This window comes from Colossoma macropomum, unplaced genomic scaffold (assembly GCF_904425465.1).
Source record: "Colossoma macropomum unplaced genomic scaffold, Colossoma_macropomum, whole genome shotgun sequence".
NCBI classification, from domain to species: domain Eukaryota; kingdom Metazoa; phylum Chordata; class Actinopteri; order Characiformes; family Serrasalmidae; genus Colossoma; species Colossoma macropomum.
In genome coordinates this window covers 29,013,571-29,032,169 of record NW_023494786.1, presented here as the reverse complement: position 1 = coordinate 29,032,169, position 18,599 = coordinate 29,013,571, and the positions used below count along the sequence as shown (strand labels likewise).

The window sequence follows — 18,599 nt, the reverse complement described above, 5'->3', positions numbered from 1 at the left end:
GAACAAATGTTGTGTTAACTAACAAACCAAACCCCTGGGTGTTGAGGCTCTAATGCCCTCCTAACCTCCTACTTCCACTAGAATCATCCCATCCAGGAACGCACACATTTTAAAGTTCCCTTGTAATCGATTTGTCCTAATAAATCAGATATTAAAATAAATTAATGCATCTTTAAAAAAATTCAGTGAGTCATTGCAGAGAAAACAAACAATAAAGCAATAAGTCACTCCAGACAAAACAGTAGCAAAACTATGTACACTTCAACAAAATGCAGGCTTAATCAACAACACCCCTTCCTATAAGGTGTGCATAAAAATATATTTAAAAAAAAAATTGTTCTCAATTTGTTTGGGTAGGCCTCTGATCAATCTGTGCATGACTATGGCTACATGGCTGGGAGTCAACTATACTAATTAACACGTATTTCTCAATAAAACACACTTTTTTCTCATTCAGGATGTTTTTTTCTTGCATATACTACAGCCTCTTTGACACACAGGTCCCAGGACCTCACCCGAGTCACCATGGTGGTAGATCTGAACACGCTCATGGTATAAATAAGATACAATGAATATAAGGAAATGTGTTATGCTGTTACATGAATAATTCATAAACAAGATAAATCTAGCAGTTACTGTTGAATAAGCATAAGAGACATAAATGGCAGATTAGCTAAAATAGTAATGGATAATACAAAGATTCAGTTGGTAATGGGGTGCAAGTAATAGGTTATGTGAACATCTGGTTCTTGGAGAATGGAACAAGCTCACACACCTCAAAGACAGAAAATGCAGAAGTAAACTGCAGAAATTGCACAAAGTCAGTTGGATGAAATAGAGGATGTGTGAGTTCAGCTTGAGGCCAGCAGCTAGAACTTTCTGAGTCAGTTAACATATATGGTACACATGCAAAATGCCAGTGATGTGTGATCCAGTGGCCAAAATGCTACAGTGCTCAATGTCTCATCACTTGCAAACAGATACAGCTACACATGACAATCAAGCACCACTAGGATTGGATCCAGATCCCAGCAGATCAAAAGGTGGATGCTGTTATCAGGTATGATCAGTAGTTCCACTAAAAGATGCTGATAGTAAATACTGTTTGTAGGGTATTACAGATGTGTAAAACATTAGTTTATCCCAGTATAACTCTTTCTTTCTCAAGCTCTTAGTAACAAAACACAACCCTGCAAAATGTGTCTGTGACAATCCATCCCCGTTAACATGGTGTTCGGGTTTTACATTTAGCAGTACAAAGCAGGGCTGGTCAGGTCTCAAAGTTGCTGGTACAGGCCGGGTGTGGGTTTCAGGTTCATACTCTGGGACTGCTCTTCTTTCTCCTCCTTAAAATCTGACTTAAAGACTTTTCTCTTTAATGAGCATTTTTCTTCCTCCTCCACTGCTTAGTTTTTTTTTGGTTGTTGTTGTTTGCCCATGCTATGTGAAGCGACCTTGGGTTTGTGAAAGGCGCTATATAAATGTAACATTATTATTATTATTATTATTATTATTATTATTATTATACTCACACAGTTCTCTAACAGCGGCTTTGGCAAATGCTATTAGCTAGCACCCACAAACATCATGCACTAAAAGCGTAAGACAAATAATATGCAAGTATTTCAAATTACAATAGCCAGAATATATGAGCTAACAAATTATCACTAGCTAAATATAATTTTGAATAAAAATGAAATGACCTAATGTAAGTGATAATGAAGCAGCTAGGTTATTGCTAACATCATTGAAAATAAATTATGATAAAATGCTGCAAGCCAGATGAACCATTCAGCTGAAACAACTAGCAATGATATCATGAAATGAATCGAACTCTTAAGGAAATCCAAGAACAATACATAAATATAATATCAGATAGGTGAATAGGAAGAATAAAGTTTGGATTTCCTGTTCATGCATGAATGCTACTGCTATCAAAAAAGTGCTGAATGACTGTCCTGTTTCTTAAAAGATTTACTAAACAATCGACAAATTAATAATAATAATGATGATAATAAGTCAATGACATCTCATTCAGTGATGAATGTCATTATTATGTTCCCCTATTTTATTCACCTACAACTGATGTGGTGATGTGCACGAAAGGAGAACTGCAATGTGTACATTGGAAACAAGGAAGAGTTCACAAAGAGCCTTAAAGTTCACAAATAATCTCATCCCAGAGATTCTGTGACAAAGAAGATGTACTGAAGATATTTTTTTTATTATAAAATCATATTCTATGGTCAAATATTTATACAACACCAAAAGCAAACATTTACATAAGCATGGCTTAAACAGCAGTAAAGCAGAAAAGCAAGCTTGTCCAACAGTGATTACCTTCACTCTAAATGCTTACTATGTTTGCTCACCTGGTTTATTTTGTAAAGCACTAGCTCCATCTTCATGAGCATCATTATTATCTGCAGAAGTAAAAGGCACAAATGTATAGTTACTAAAATATGTACATAAACATTAACAAATGTAAAAGGTTACAGGTGAAAAAGCAAAACATATCGCTGTTGTTGGAACAAAACCTCATATCTCCAAAATAGTAACTTCACAGGAGAAGGAAAAGAAAAACTACTTGACTTTTAATGTAAGTCAATGGAACCAGACTTTTTTAAAGTCATTTCTTTTGGTCCATTCATCATGAAATTTACATACAATGTAAAGGACAACAGGTATTTTCAAATTATGTCAAAAACTGATAAACGTCAAAAATGGAGATACAAGGTTTTCTTCTGAAAACAGCGATATGCATATGTTGTAGATATAATCATACAGTTATGCTAAGCTGCACTTTTAATAGTTGGCCTTTAATGTGTAGTTAGCTAACATCAGCTGAGCTGTTTGAAAAGCCCCACCAAAAGGTGATATTTTGCAGAGAGGTACAGCTTTTTTTTAGTTCATTTCAGATTCTAAAACATGACTCTTTGACTTGCTGAACATATTGAAGCTCCATTACTTTCATGCTACATTCAGGACTCGTAGAAGTCTTGTCTAATGTTTGCTAGATAGCATGCTGTCAGAGTAAAGAGTTGGCTCCCTAATAGCTAGTCAGTAGCAAAGTTAATCTAGAGTCATTTTGACCCAGGACCATTGTTGCCATGATGACATTGGATAGATTTGCTAATCTTGATTCAGCTCCATCATCTTCATGTTAGTCCTGAATAAATATATTCATGCTGAATCAGGACCCATCCCTTGTCATTCTGGAAGCAACTAGTGCAATTCTGTTTAGCAGTGCGCCTCTGTTTCTCATCTCAGTCTTTTACCGACAGATTAGCACTATTTCGGTTCTCAGGATCAGATGGAGTCCAAGAAAGTGTGGTGTTTTATTTGGAGTAGAATTACAGAAGTACACCATTTACCGTCTGTCTTTATCATTGTATTGCTGATGTGCAGAGTGGTGTGAGGTGTGAGGTGTCTGTGTCCTTCTGAAGTCTACAATCATCTCTCTAGTCTTGGTGACATTCAAAGAGAGACTGTTGTCCTTGCACCAGAATTCAAGCTGCCTCACTACCTCTCCTTAGTCTCATCATTGTTAGAGATGAAACTATAGTATGGTGGTGCAGTCATGAGTGAGTAGGGCATTCAACAGCGAATAAAGTACACGGCCCTTGGGTGAGTGAGTAAGTGAGTGAGATAACTCAGTTACAGACAGATGAGCTTAGTCTAAGGTGGCTGTTTTTAAACATGCTGGGACAACAGTCTGCTCCAGGGAGTTGTTGAAGATGTCCGTGAAGACAGCAGCTAGCTAGGGGCACTCCTTAAGCAGAAGTCCAGGAATGTTACAGGGCCTGCAGCTTTACGTGGGTTCACCCTCAGCAGGGTTCTCTTCACACTGGCTGCTTTCACAGACAGCACCTGGTCACTGAGGGGGAGGCAGGATCATTACTGCTGTCTCAGTGTTGGATGCTTCAAAACAAGCATAGATGTTTCTAGCATTTAGGAGGCTGGTGTCGTTGGTGCCGGCAAGGCATTTTTTCTTCCTGTAGTCAGTGGCAGTTTGACTGCCCTGCCGCATACGTTATGTGTTGTTGGTCGTGAAGTGTTCTTTCAATTTCAGTGCATCGGAAGCCTTGGCTTTCTTGATGCAAGCGGCGAGGCTGTTTTTAACTGCTGAGTGCCACTCTGTCAACCAATCAGAATGCAACATTGCAAGAGAACAGGCCTAAGCATTTAACAAGGCCTTCTGGTTGGGTTGTGTGGTGACAGATCTGGGAATCACTACATCGTCCACAAACTTGCTTATGTAGCCAGTGACAGACAATGCATATTCCTCCTGTGTGATCCCCACGTGTAACAGCATCCTACATGCTCCGATCAGTGAATGTGGAAACAGTCTTGCTGCTCTGAAGCTGCTCCTTCCTGCCATACTTTGATGATTTGTGTGACTGGTTTCTGATTTCTGGTTGATTGGAACACTGGTGTGATCTAGAAGTCTGAGGTGGGGGCGGGATGGCTTTGTATGCTTTCTTTGTAAATGTGGTTCAGTGTGCTCTCACTACATGTTGGGATTAAAACATGTTGGTGAAATTTGGGCAGAATCTTCCTTAAATTTATGTGGTTGAAGTCTCCCGCAACAATAATGAAACTCTCAGGGTGTTGAGGATGGTGCTTGGTGCAGTGCAAACTTTGTAGATATAAAGATGGTAGAAAGTTCCAGTCTTGGTAGATAATAGTCTTTATCGTTATGTATGTTACTACAAGTGTTTGTACACCAGTCTTTGTTCGCATAGATGTACAGTCTTCCTTTTCTGGTCTTCCTGGATGAAAGGTTTCTATCTGCACAGAAGTAGGTTAGACCATCCAGCTAAACTACCAAGTCGGGAAGTTGCTTTGAAGCCACATTTTGAACAGCATTAAAATGCCACATCATGTGGTGAAGAGTATGCAAATGTTTTGACTCACTGCAAATTTGATATAGTAAATAAACCTAATTTTTAAAATTACCTCTTATGGAAATAAACTACATACTCTTTTGACTGTTGTTACAGGTAATATATCGCAGCATGAAATGTGTGGTGTTACATGGAGTTCAAATTGAGTATGTTTCTAGCATTTACATATACATGTAAGTATATATACACATTTCAAGAAACTTAGACATTCCATAAAAAAAAAATAAAAAATTAAAAACTTGGTGCATTAATACTGAAGTCAGTTGAATGATGGCTCAGCCAATCAAACTTTAGTTTTTGTTAAACATTCTAATAACTCTAAAGCAGTGGGGTTTCCAAAAATACCTGATTCCTTTTTAAGCTTCAAATGGAGCTGAAAAAGCTGTGTGGAACCTGTAAAAGGGAGAGAGAACACAGATTAGTTAAACAGTTAGTTAACTATACAGTGAATTGACAAATCAGTCATTTTGGAAAAGCAGTGATATTCATGGTAAATGTAATAAAATTAAAGCAACAACGTTCATGTTAAACATTTTGAATACTCATATAGTTCTGGCCCCTGTAGTTTTTATTGCAGCTGTTTATTTGGTTGCTATTGTGATTGACAATAGATTATACACAGATTATAGTTTAATATGTGAACTGTCACATGCATTTAAGTTGCATAAAAAATTACAGAAGATTACATTAATGCATATCTAGCACCAATATATATATATATATATATATATATATATATATATATATATATATATATATATATATATATACTGTAGTTTAAATAAGATTTTTTGGACCACTTTGACCATTCTTATTTGTCATCAACCCCTACATAGACTTTTGTGTTACACATGTATTTCACAGTTTTGTTTTTGTTAGTCATGTTAATTGTTTCTAGTTTCACGCTGAATAATCATTTGTGGCTTTTCTATAGGCTTTATGCCCCCTGTTGAAAAATCTGTTACTCTCATTTGTCACACCTGCTGTAACGGTCATGAAATGTATTACACTGTTTTATGATATTTAATATGCCTCAATAAAATATATATATATATATATATATATATATATATATATATATGTTTTTACCTTGCACACTCATGATAACATCTGTAGCTTTCATCCACGGGAAGCTGAGATCTGTGTCTTTGGAGTGGACAGATGAAGAAAAATGCCTTAGAATTAAGATATTATTGATATTATCAGGAAATCAACGTGACAGCAAACAGAGACTTACCGTAGAAATACGCTCGACATTTGGCTTTTCTTACATCTTCAAAGTTTGCGTTCTCTTTCCAGCCACATTCCATCCCTGTGCATTTGTAGTCTCCTAGTTCACACTCTACTGTAGACTTCTCTATAAATTTAGAGAACAAAAGTGCACATGTAAACCTTGCCTACACATTTAATGAATGCATATATTTTAATAGCAAAATTAATGATACATGAGTTTTTTTTTTTTTTTTGCTCATATTGGTGCTCAAAAATGAATATGTATATGAATGTATGTATATTGCTTTAAAATATCACATTGGTCAAATTTATTACAATTATAGGGCTACTAGTAAAATATCGATATGAATTTTATAGGACACAAAAAGTAATAGAATATATTCGTATATTGCACCACCACTCTTGAAAATACCAAAAATATCTTCTAACTCTTAGAAAAAAGGTAGTAAACTGTCACTCCCTCTTGTCACTGGGGTGGGACCCTCAAGGGTACATCTCAGTACCTTTAGTCAGGGAACATAACTGAACCATAATCCATTGAAATGATATTTTCTAGGTTGTACTGACTCCACACACCCCGTCTCGTCTCCAGGCTTTTATTTTACTGTTCTGTTTTAAAACATTAGGATATGAAAAGGTACAAATATGTACTTTTAAACTTGAAAAAAACTTATTTAAGGTAGACAAATTAGAACTTAAAACCTCTGTTGTACCTTTGAAGGTACATTTACATTATTTGTACCTCAGTGAACCAAAAAATGTACCTGGATAGAACCTTTATTTCTATTCCTTATTTTTGCACTTGAGTGCTATGAATATGTAAACACCCCACCTCTCCTTAAAAAACAGTTGGTCTTAATCTCAATAAAATGTTGCCTACACAATTACAGTGAAAGAGGTGATGGAAAATCAGTTCTATTCCTTTACCTTTATTTATGTTGCAGGCTGTAAATGTTGAGTTTAGACGATGACTGAATCCACATTCTTCATAAGAGTTACAGAAAGGCTCATTATCCCCTTTTTGGTCAAATGATGTGCAAGACATTTCCCACACTGTAAGGAGAACCACACATTATTGTCAAACAGTCATTAGAGTTTGAGACTACAGATAAAATAAACATCCAATACACTTGTTATTTCCAAAGTATATTTTATATGTGCAGACATTAGAAACATTTAGAATTTGTCAATATTTTATCATTTAAATCAAGTTTTCTCACATCTTGCAACATTGGCTAAAGGATTTTGCTTATGTTTATGCTGCCTTCTGAATGTTTCAGTCTTTATTTATGTGGAGAAGATCATTACCCAGGTCATCATTAATAGTGCCATGATACAGGATGGGTGAAAATGCAGAAATATAAAGATTCAACCAGTAAAACTAAATGAGAGCGAAAACTTACCCTTTGTCTTTTCCACAGTGTATATAATTTCAGACTGGGAAGGATCATTGAATCTTAAATGAAGATCTGGACACTTGGAATCAGAAGATTTATTAGGACCTTAAGGACAATAAAAGTGGCTGGTTAACTGTCACTGATATTGAATTATATCATCAGTTTATAATATCTTTGAACTTTGAATTGAGATAAAAATCTATCAGATTCATCAATAAACCACATAGAAATACAGAGTGTCCCAAAAAAATGACATCATTTTGTAGTCTAATAACAGCCAATTCTCCCTCAAATGATCTCAAATTTTAACAAAAGTTAAAGTTTAACAAAGTTTAATTTTTAATGTTTTTTTTTTGCCAGGTTGAAGAATGAAGTTTACTAGAAATGAAAAGGCATTTATGTGTTAGAATATGCTCGAACACAGTCAAATAGGAGTGTGCAGCATGCATTTTCGAGAAAATCCAATCAAGCAGATTTGGACATGGCACAAAACATTCAAAGAGGAAGGCTGTCTGTGCAGGGCAAAGGGATCTGGATGACCACCAGTACTGGAAGATATTACATTCATGAAGCTTTGTGAAATCGGTTATAAAATCTACATCCCTCTGAATTTCTTGTTTGAATTTTGAAAAATAAATCTTGTATTGTTCAACATGAAGCCTATTCAATTTCGTTTGCCTGCGACATGCAGTTACTCAGATATTCACATCTCAAATGATGTCAATTTTTTTGGGACACCTGTATATTCATAATGTATGAACAGATTGTTTTTTTGTTTTTTTTTTATTTCATATATTTTCCACATTATACATGCATGCAATAGAGTATGCCCAATGGCCTTTATTCATCAAAGCAGAAATGACCAAAGATCTGACCATCCTGAATTATGTATTACTTCTCATCTATTTCAGGAAATGGTTGCACTATGATGAAACAAGCAGCGATCTGAGCACAACTGAACCAGCTTCAGTGCATGGCTTTAATGTCCACTGATGAATGTTATTTTCATAAAGATTTCAGATTAAGATTTCAGATTTATTTTTACTCTTCCATTTGGGAAATTTGTCTTGCAGCATTGGCTCCAATAAAATAAACATTAAGAGGTTAAGAATAATAACCAGTAAAATAGCTCACAGAAGACAAGAAGAAAAACCACAAGATGAAATACACTCAACTAAGTGAACAATAAAAGCATACACATACAATAATTAAATAAAATAAATTCATATATTGATAAATTCATATTATATAGATAGTCAGGGTTTGCATTCTGTTCGGAATGTGAACCCTGCACTCTCTAGGCTACTGTATCCTTCCCAGTCGCTTAAATTTAAACATACTTCTACAAGATGCAAATTTGACTGTCCATAAACGCCAAAGACAACTGTGGGCATCATTAGCCACATTTACATGCAGCCAAATAAACCATTAATAATTCGACTAATAGCTCAATTGGAATAGAATACGTCCATGTAAACACCTCAATCGGAATAGACTAGTCCGATTGAGGCAGTTCAGAATACAATTTCTATCCGACTGAACGGGGTGGGTATTCCAGTAAATAATTCGTTAAATAGAAGAATAATAGCCATATAAATGCCTCTATCCGATTGCATTCCCATTCGGAAAGTTTAAGTACGTTCTGTGCATGTACGTCGCGTCATAGTGAAAGTTTATGATGTTCAACATGGTGGGAGCAGAAACTGGTCTGCAGAGGAGATGAGACACAAGTGCGCCAACTGTAAACTCGTCTCACTCTGACTGGACTCACGCGATGCTCGATGTCATGATAACATCTACACTAAGTGGTTCTCTATGCATGCATGTAATTTTGGATCTGATTACTTGTAGTGCGCATGAAAACTGAGATTTTCCGTCAGATTGTTGAGTAGAGTGAGCAGATAAACACCTCAGTCTTGATCTGTAATCAGAATGTATTCAATCGGATTGGCAAAAATCTTTGCATGTAAACACAGCCACTGATGAATAAAGGTCATTAAATTCTCCATTTTGTCTTTAGATCAGAGATCAACAGAAGGTGATAACAGTTCTACAGTAATTGTTTTATAAACTTACCATAGCACAGAATTACTAGGATTAGAACAATGAATGAATAGAAGAGTGTATTCATGTTTGTCTGAAAAAGAAACAAGAATAGATGTTACTCTTCAGTGATAATGAGGCCTTCCTATTAAACTAACATGATCAATAAGCAAATTATGATGTTAGCCTGTTACTTGCAAACTGAATGCAAACAAACCCTTTAACTAGTATACTTCCATATTCTATAAAACGATTCAACAAAGAAATATAGTCCTTTTTCAGTTATGGCTATATCTTAATATACGCTTAATTACAGTTAGCTCTGATAGACCACATCTAAAATAATATTATGTTTTGTGAATTAATCAAATTAAACCTAAACTGTAGTAGTCTATCATTAAAAGCTGTCCCAAAGTGAGCTGTCTCAGATGTTCTAAAGTGTTAAAATATTGATGCTTCATTTTTGTATGGAAAAATTTCCTAAGGAATTCAAATATATATTGTGTGGGAGTTTAATGTAGGATTTGTGAAGAAAATTGTGTTTAAAATCAACATTTCACAAAGTGAACCAATTTACTTTTGGTTCTTTTTTTTCTCAAATTTGTGGGAGAAGGATTTTCCAAGAATGTCTTATGCTACTGAAAAAATAAAAGGGAAGCATTTTCGAGGCCACTTATTCTCCTGGGTCACTAGGGGTGCTGGAGCCTATCCCAACACTCATTGGGCGGAAGTCAAGTCAAGAGGCTTTTATTGTCATTCCATCTATGTACAAGTACACAGTGGAGTGAAATTACGTTCCTCCAGGAACAAGGTGCAACAAGGGACAAAAAAGTACAAAATTACAAAGTGCGAACGTGCAGACAATGTGCAAACAAAAATTATGGTAGAAAAGAATACAATAAATACAATAAATTAAACAGATATTAGACACAGTAAACAGAGCGGACAGTGCAGCACCGACACAGCACAGATTTCTGGACATGAGGTAGTGGAATAAGGTGCAGGCATATTTAATGTGATGTGATCTGCAAGTTACGTCAGATAACGTACAATACACAGCAGTTACTGGGGTAGGAAAACAATTACAATTACTGAGGTAGTAAAACAGTTACTGAGGTAGAAAACAGTGTAAACACAGTATTGGCAGCAATGTTGCGGGGGTGGGGGGGTTTAGTTCAGTCCTTGTGAGTTTAGAAACCTGATCGCTTGAGGGACAAAGCTGTTGTAGAGTCTGGCGGTGATGGCACGGATGCTCCGGTACCTTCTGCCAGACGGCAGCAGTGAAAAAAGTCCGTGTGAGCCTGGTGGCTTTGCGGATGCAGCGTGTGGTGTAGATGTCCATGATGGAGGGGAGAGAGACCGCAATGATCTTCTCAGCTGTCCTCACTATGTGCTGTAGGGTCTTGCGGTCGGAGGCGGTGCAGTTCCCAAACCAGGCGATGATGCAGTTGCTCAGGATGCTCTCCACAGTCCCCCTGTAGAACATGGTAAGGATGGGAGGGGGGAGATGAACTTTCTTCAGTCTCCCCAGGAAGTAGAGGCACTGCTGGGCTCTCTTGGCTATGGAGTTGGTGTTGAGGGACCAGGTGAGGTTCTCTGTGATGTGAACGCCGAGGAACTTGGTGCTCTGGACGATTTCCACAGCAGAGCCAGTGATGGTCAGTGGGGCGTGGTCACCCCGCACTCTTCGGAAGTCAACAACTATCTCCTTAGTTTTGTCTACATTCAGAGACAGGTTGTTGGTTCCGCACCAGTCTGTTAGCCACCGCACCTCCTCTCTGTATGCTGACTCATCATTCTTGCTGATCAGACCCACCACAGTCGTGTCATCGGCAAACTTGACAATGTGATTTGAGCTGTACTTTGCAGCACAGTCATGAGTCAGCAGGGTAAACAGCAGCGGACTGAGCACACAGCCCTGAGGGGCACCGGTGCTCAGTATGGTGGTGCTGGAGATGTTATTACCTATCCTGACTAACTGAGGTCTCTTAGTCAGGAAATCCAGGACTCAGTTACAGAGGGAGGTGTTTAGGCCCAGCAGGTTCAGTTTTCCAATCAGCTGCTGAAGGATGATGGTGTTGAACGCTGAACTGAAGTCTATGAACAGCATTCTGCCATAGGTGTCTCTATTGTCCAAGTGGGTGAGAGCCAGGTAGAGTGTGGTGGAGATGGCGTTGTCTGTAGAGCGGTTAGGGCGATATGCAAATTGCATTGGGTCCAGTGAAGGAGGAAGCTGGTTTTTAATGTGTCTCCTGACAAGCCTCTCAAAGCACTTCATGATGATTGGAGTGAGTGCAATGGGACGGTAGTCATTGAGGCAGGACACTGGAGACTTCGGCAGAGGGATGATGGTGGTGGACTTGAAGCATGTTGGAACAACTGCAGTGCTCAGAGAGATGTTGAATATGTCCATGAGCATGAGAACATCAGCCAGCTGTGCAGCACAATCTCTGAGCACTCTGCCCGGGATGATGGCCCGGGAAAGCTTGGCCATTTGCTATCCTGAGGCTTGCTCTGTTCCTTGACTTGAAAGCCTTGTCACGGGTTCTCAGTAGCATGCGCACTTATGCAGTCATCCATGGTTTCTGGTTGGGGTGAGTTGTGACGAGTTTGGAGACAGTAACATCATCAATGCACTTGCTGATGTAGCCAGTCACTGATTCTGTATACTCCTCCAGATTGATGGAGTCACCGGAGGTTGCAGCTTCTCTGAACATCTCCCAGTCAGTGTGCTCAAAACAGTCCTGAAGAGCAGAGATAGCTCCTGATGGCCAGGTTCTCACTTGCTTCTGGTCTGGTTTGGCACGTCTGATGAGTGGTCTGTATGTTGGAATGAGCATCACAGAGATGTGGTCTGAGTAGCCGTAGTGGGGGCGGGGCTCAGCCCTGTACACGCCGGGGATGTTTGTGTAAACAAGATCAAGCGTCTTAGCCCCACAGGTTGCAAAGTCCACATACTGGTGAAATTTGGGGAGCACTGACTTCAGATTTGCATGGTTGAAATCTCCAGCAACAATAAACAGTCCATCTGGGTGCATGTTTTGGAGATCACTGATAGCGCTGTACAGCTTGTTCAGTGCGGCGTTAGCGTTAGCACTGGGAGCTATGTACACCGCTACTTTGAACAGCATATTTAGCTCTCTTGGCAAGTAAAATGGCCTGGCTCTGACAATCGCAAACTCCACCAGTGGTGAGCAGTGACTAGAGACAAGCACCACGTTTCTACAGCATTCAGTGTTGATGTAAACACACAGTCCCCCACCCTGAGTCTTACCGCACAGCTCAGCGTCTCTGTCCGGACGGAAGCACAACAGGCCATCGAGCTGAACGGCTAAGTCCGGAGTTGAGCTCGTCATCCATGTCTCCGTAAAAATGAAAACACAGCAGTCTCTGAACTCACGCTGGGTAGCCCGCTGAATCCGGAGGTAGTCTAGTTTATTCTCCAAGGAACAAACGTTTGATAGAAGAAGCGATGGAACGGCTGGTCGTCTGGGGTTAGCCATTAGCCTAGCGCACACCCCGCCTCGCTTGCCTCGCTTCCGCCTTCTTGCGCATCGCTTTTGGCCAGCAGGCTCACGCAGCACCGTTGATCTTAGCAGGCCTAGCTCGCGCAGCTCTTCCCGCAGTTTCGTTTGGAAGTAGAGATTGAGATTGAAGCTGATTTCTCAGCTGTAGCAGACTCTGGCGATGGTAGACACTGGTGCTGGTTGAAGTAGTCATGATATATAGTTTTGGTCGGGTTACACGACAGATAGTAGACAAAAACAGCAGCACCGTTTTGCTGTTCCCAAAGTGGCCGCTGCAGCTACCCGCCGCGCCGCCGGAACAGAAGAGGCAGGAAACATCCTACACAGGTTGCCAGTCCATCGCATGGCAGACACACAGACACAGACACACACACACACACACACACACCTAGGAACAATTTAGCATGTCCAATTAGCCTGACTGCATGTCTTTGGACTGTGGGAGGAAACTGGAGCACCCAGAGAAAACCCATGCAGACACAGGGAGAACCTGCAAACTCAGCACAAAAAGGACCCTGGTCATGATTGATGAAGAAATTGTTTCGTTCAAAAAAGTGAAACAAGTGCATTGCAAATGTAATAGATGTCATCAGGTGTATGTGTGGATTATTGAAAAAGCCAAGGAGTTCAAGAAAAAAAGTTAACATGTGTTTCAATGACTACAGCAAAGCTCTTCGACTGTGTAAATCACATAAAAGTATGGAATGTCCTCAGGAAAATGGGAATGCCAGAGCATCTCATTGTCCTAATGAGTAATCTCTACACTGATCAACAAGCCACGGTCAGTACAGAACAAACTGGCTCAGCATTGGCAAAAGAGTTTGACAAGGCTGCCCACGATCACCACACCTGTTCAGCTTGTGCGCAGAACTGATATTGAGAGAAGCAGGACTGGAAGAAGATGATCGAGGATTCAGGACTGGTTAAAGAAACATCAACAACTTGCTGATGATACAACACTTATAGCAGAACAGAGTGAAAAGATGGGACTTAAGCTCAGTATGAAGAAGACAAAGGCCTTGACAACAGGAAAGACTGCTAACTTTACCATTGGTGGAGAAAGTGTGGAAATGGTGGACAGCTTTTACCTACTCTGATCAATAATTAGCAAAAGAGGATCTAGCATTCAAGAAATACAATACAGACTGGCACTCAGCAGAACATGGATGAGGAAGGTTGGAAAGATCTTTAAATGTCATGATTTGCCTCTACAAACAAAGATGAGAATTGTCCAGGCTGTGGTCCTCTCTGTGGTTCTTTATGGATGTAAAAGCTGGACAACAAACAAGTGAAGCAGGGAAAACATAGATGCCTTTGAACTAGGGCTGGGCGATAAAACGATAACGATAAGTATCGCGATATAACTTTTCCTCGATAGAGCGATAAGACAGGTTCGATAAATGTTCGATATAATACACCATTCTCACACTTCCACGTTCAGCGAAAGCCTTGGTGGCGTTTCCTACTGCAAGGAAAGCGACACTACTCTGCTGTCGCCAGGAGAGGGCGCACTTTCGAGTTTTTTGATTTGATTAGAGAGGGAGGGGGCCACGAGTAAAAAAAGGGTCGCCAAATATACTTTAGCAACGGCTGAAACGCGGAGTTATACAGTCCCTGTTTGAGTGGAGCGACCGGCGATCTGTTCTCCTGTGACTGAGTGTGAGTGACGAGATCAGTGGTGTAACTGTACTGTCCTACAGTGAACTCACCTCTTTCCGTGCATCCTAACAACTTTAGCAGTGTTAAATCACGTGTACAGCGCCGTGTTACAGCGCCAAACCGTCATATGTTAATATTAGTGCATTCTCGAGCAACGAAAGTGAAAGAAAGAAGTGGGTTAATGTTCGTTACAGCCCTGATTTAAACGAAAGTAAACTGAGGAAGCTGTGAGGCATTGGAGAGCAGGAGAGCGTTATCTTTCCAGGCTAGCTGTTTTTAGCTGCTGGCTAACTTGACGCAGCGCTCCGGCACAACACGGTGAATTGATGATACGGTAGATCAAACAAGACACAAAATCACCGCTTTCAGTTTAAATATACCTAAAAGGAGGACTCTGTGACTGGTGTGAGAGATTCACACTGCAGATAAGGCTTTTACACAGAAAGCGTCAGATACACTGCGGTTCACCCCTTAAACTACTACGGTAGCATAGAGAAACCCAGCCGTCGCTGGCTGGTGTCTGAATACGGTGATATGCTCTGACATGGATGTGGTAGGAGTGACAGCAGTGACCTACCGAACCGAGTTGACGTTGTTGAGAAACTAAAGAGTTTAGCACTGCCGTTGGCCACTTGTTTAGCATTTGTAGCGGGGTAGCCAAGCGCTCGTCACCAGACAGCTAAAAATAATCTGTTTTCTTTCTTAAATCATGACTATTACAAAAATTGCAGCTGTGCTTTTCCAGCTGATAAAAACAGCTCAGAAACTTTCTCCCACTGTCCCAAGACAGATTAGTGAAATGTTCCACTGTTTGCCGAGTGTTTGTCATGATTGGACCATAAGTGATAGTTTAAAACCACAGTTAACCACCCAGGAGCAAAATCAGCCTTCAAACGTGAAAGAAATCATGATTTGACATTTATCGCGATATGTATCGATATCGGACGATATGAATTTTGTTTATCGTGATAACGTTTTTGATTTTTGAGAGTTTCTTGGACAGAAAAAAAAGAAAAAAATAAACAAACAAACAAACAAATGGATCCTCGAAAAAATCAAGCTTTATCACTTGATAACCAACCTGAGAAGATGAATAGATACAGTCAGAGGAATCATGAACCAGTCATTCAGAAGCCTGAAGATTCAAACTGAAGACAGGATATTCTGAAGAAACACTACCCATATAGTCACCAAGAGTCAGAAATGAATAATATAATAATTATTATTATTATTATCATTATTATTATTACTATTACTATTATTATGTTAACTCTAGGCTCTCCTATTCGCTGACCAGCCTATCCCTGTCAAGCTAGCAACAAAAAGCATACAGCTCTCTAGCTCTCACCCTGCAGAACAGAAGTCCCTCACAGACTGAACCAACAAGTGAACTAAATAACCTATGAAAAAGCATCCAAACATTTCTTTAATTCAATAGAACCAGATATACCAATTCCACATTGTCCCCCCTCCCCTTTGTCCAGGGGCAGCAACCTTACTGCTTACCAGTCCCACCAGACAAAACCTTTGAAGCTTTTAAGCGTCTGTTGCCTCCTTTTTGGGGACCTCTTGTCTGAGGGGTATCTTGCGTCCACCCAGCTTAACCTCTGGGCTGTCCTCTCTGGCCATTAGGGTGTTGTGGACCCCTGGGTCACAGAGGGACATTGAGGGGACACTGAAGCCTCTGAGGGGTGCTGGCAGTGCTCTGACAGTACTAGGGAGCCTGGAGGAGTTCTCCATGTACCTGGACAGTGTTGGTCAGGTCTTGGAGGCAATCATTCTGCAAAGCCCCAATGCAACACCATATGGCCTGGGATTTGGTGCGCACCTGCTACTCTGCATCTAGCTACCTTTCCACCATGAGGCAGGGCTCATGTTCCAACCTGGGAGAGCATCATTTCTGCCGGTGCAGATTAAACACCCAGACTCTGTCATTCTGTTCCCACTCACTCCCGTGGAAAATTTGTCCCGCTCTTGCCTGCAACCGAAAGGATTTGTCCTGCCCCCACTTGCAGTTTTGCTGCACGATGTGCATGGGAAAAAAGAGGTGCCTGGTCTATTCTCTAAATACCACAGCGCTTCGGTGCCGTTTCACATGCACAGCCTGTGTGAAAGTGCTGACCACTTAACATGGGCTCCGAAATGAAAATCAAGACTTTCAAGAAGGAGCATGTGTGAATCAGGCTTATGAGAATTTGTGTGTTGTTCTCGTGATCAGTTGCTTGAGAATGCGCCACAAGATATTGTGGCGGGTCCTGCAGTAGTGCAGACCCCTACACTGTGGCGTAGGGAATCTTGTTCTGCCCAGAGATAAAGTCACGATCCATATGTAATCACAATATGTAATCATCATTTAAATTATAATTGTGATGATGTAATTTAATCCTTAGAACACTAAAAGTTTATGGATTTTTTTTTTTATTTGGTATTTTGGGTCAATTACAATTGTAAAGTATTTACATGTGACAGTCACACATGCCATATGTTGTTATTTTCAGGAGACCCTGGGCTACTCAAATATGCCATTATTTGACAAGTAAGTGCTAACAAACATTTGATATCTTTATGTATTTGCCTAATTTTTGATCAAAAATTTACCTAGCACTGGCAAAATATTGTAATTTTTTACTTATAGGGATCTTGAAAACCTGATCTTGGAATTATAGAAAGCTTTTCAGACATTGTTAGTCTGGAGTGTCTGTGAGCTGAAAGTGCAAGAATTTTGATGGTGATTTGGTCATTATGAGTAAAAATAAACGATTAGCATAAGGTGGATTCATGCTGAGTGCTAAAATTCTGACTTTATTTTTAATTACAAATTGAGTTGCACATTTAATATCAGATATTTCTAATACTCAAAATCAATGTGAACTGAAATATAGAGCTAGGTATTATTAATTTTATAATAATGTGTGTCATATTTTTTGCTATTTATCTGGTAAAATGTGTTTTAGTGCCTGTTTGTGTGATTTTCAGGGAAAGTGTAGTGGATTGGGACACTGCATTTGTCGCCTTTCTCATACTCACTAAAATCTCCACAAAGTCACTCTGTACACAGGGTAAATCCTGATGGTCAACATGATGTGTGAACTGCATTGCTGTTTGTAACCTTTTGGTTGCCATATGAAGGCTAAAGCAGGGAGCTAATAGCAGGTTTTACAGTGTTCTGGCTGTGTGTTTGTGCTGTATTTCTGGGTTGTGGGATGTTAGAGCTGTTTTTTCTCACTCTGGATAGTGATGGCAGGTTCCTCTGAGTGTTCTGGTGTGTGAATCATGTCGCCATTTGTTTATAATATGAAGGCTAAAAGCAGAGATGCAAAATAACAGTAGCGAGTGGGTTTTAGGTGAGTTTGGAGCTGGATTGCTGGCTGATGGATGGTCACAGATGGAAGAATCACTCTGAATTTATGAGGGCAGAGTCTGATGAGTGATCAGATGTGTGAATCGTGACTATTTGAATCCTTTGTTTACAAAATGAAAGCAATAATATCAGGATTTTGGGTGATTTTCCTAGATGAATTACTCACTGATACTGGCGTCACAGCTCAATGACGTCATGCTTGCTAGTTAGGCCTGGATCTGCTGAATGTCCTGATGTGTGCATCATGTCTGTAACAGAAAACCCTTCTGAAGTTATGAAGTCTAGAAGTTACCTACATTTTTGCCTGCAAATTGAGGGTTGAATAATCAGCAATACTTTTAGGATTTAGAACACATTTTTGCAAAACGAATGCATTTTCAGTGTTTGTCAGTATTAAAACGGAGAGTGTAATAGCCCAGACTGGAGCTGGATCATTTGCAAGAAGCACCACCAGAGGGAGCGGATCAGCGGA

General features: G+C 39.7%; 1 protein-coding gene across 1 annotated transcript in view; it reads right to left on the bottom strand.

Moving 5' to 3' along the window:
- Positions 1–18,599, bottom strand: part of LOC118826654 — a 66,077-nt gene that overhangs the window by 28,503 nt on the left and 18,975 nt on the right. The window contains exons 3-9 of the mRNA XM_036597687.1: positions 9,614–9,674; positions 7,544–7,642; positions 7,068–7,193; positions 6,145–6,264; positions 5,997–6,053; positions 5,253–5,300; positions 2,373–2,423 (exon numbers count right to left, since the gene is read on the bottom strand). Of these exons, the coding sequence (XP_036453580.1) occupies positions 2,373–2,423; positions 5,253–5,300; positions 5,997–6,053; positions 6,145–6,264; positions 7,068–7,193; positions 7,544–7,642; positions 9,614–9,674 (562 nt within the window). The remainder of the gene's footprint in view (positions 1–2,372; positions 2,424–5,252; positions 5,301–5,996; positions 6,054–6,144; positions 6,265–7,067; positions 7,194–7,543; positions 7,643–9,613; positions 9,675–18,599) is intronic.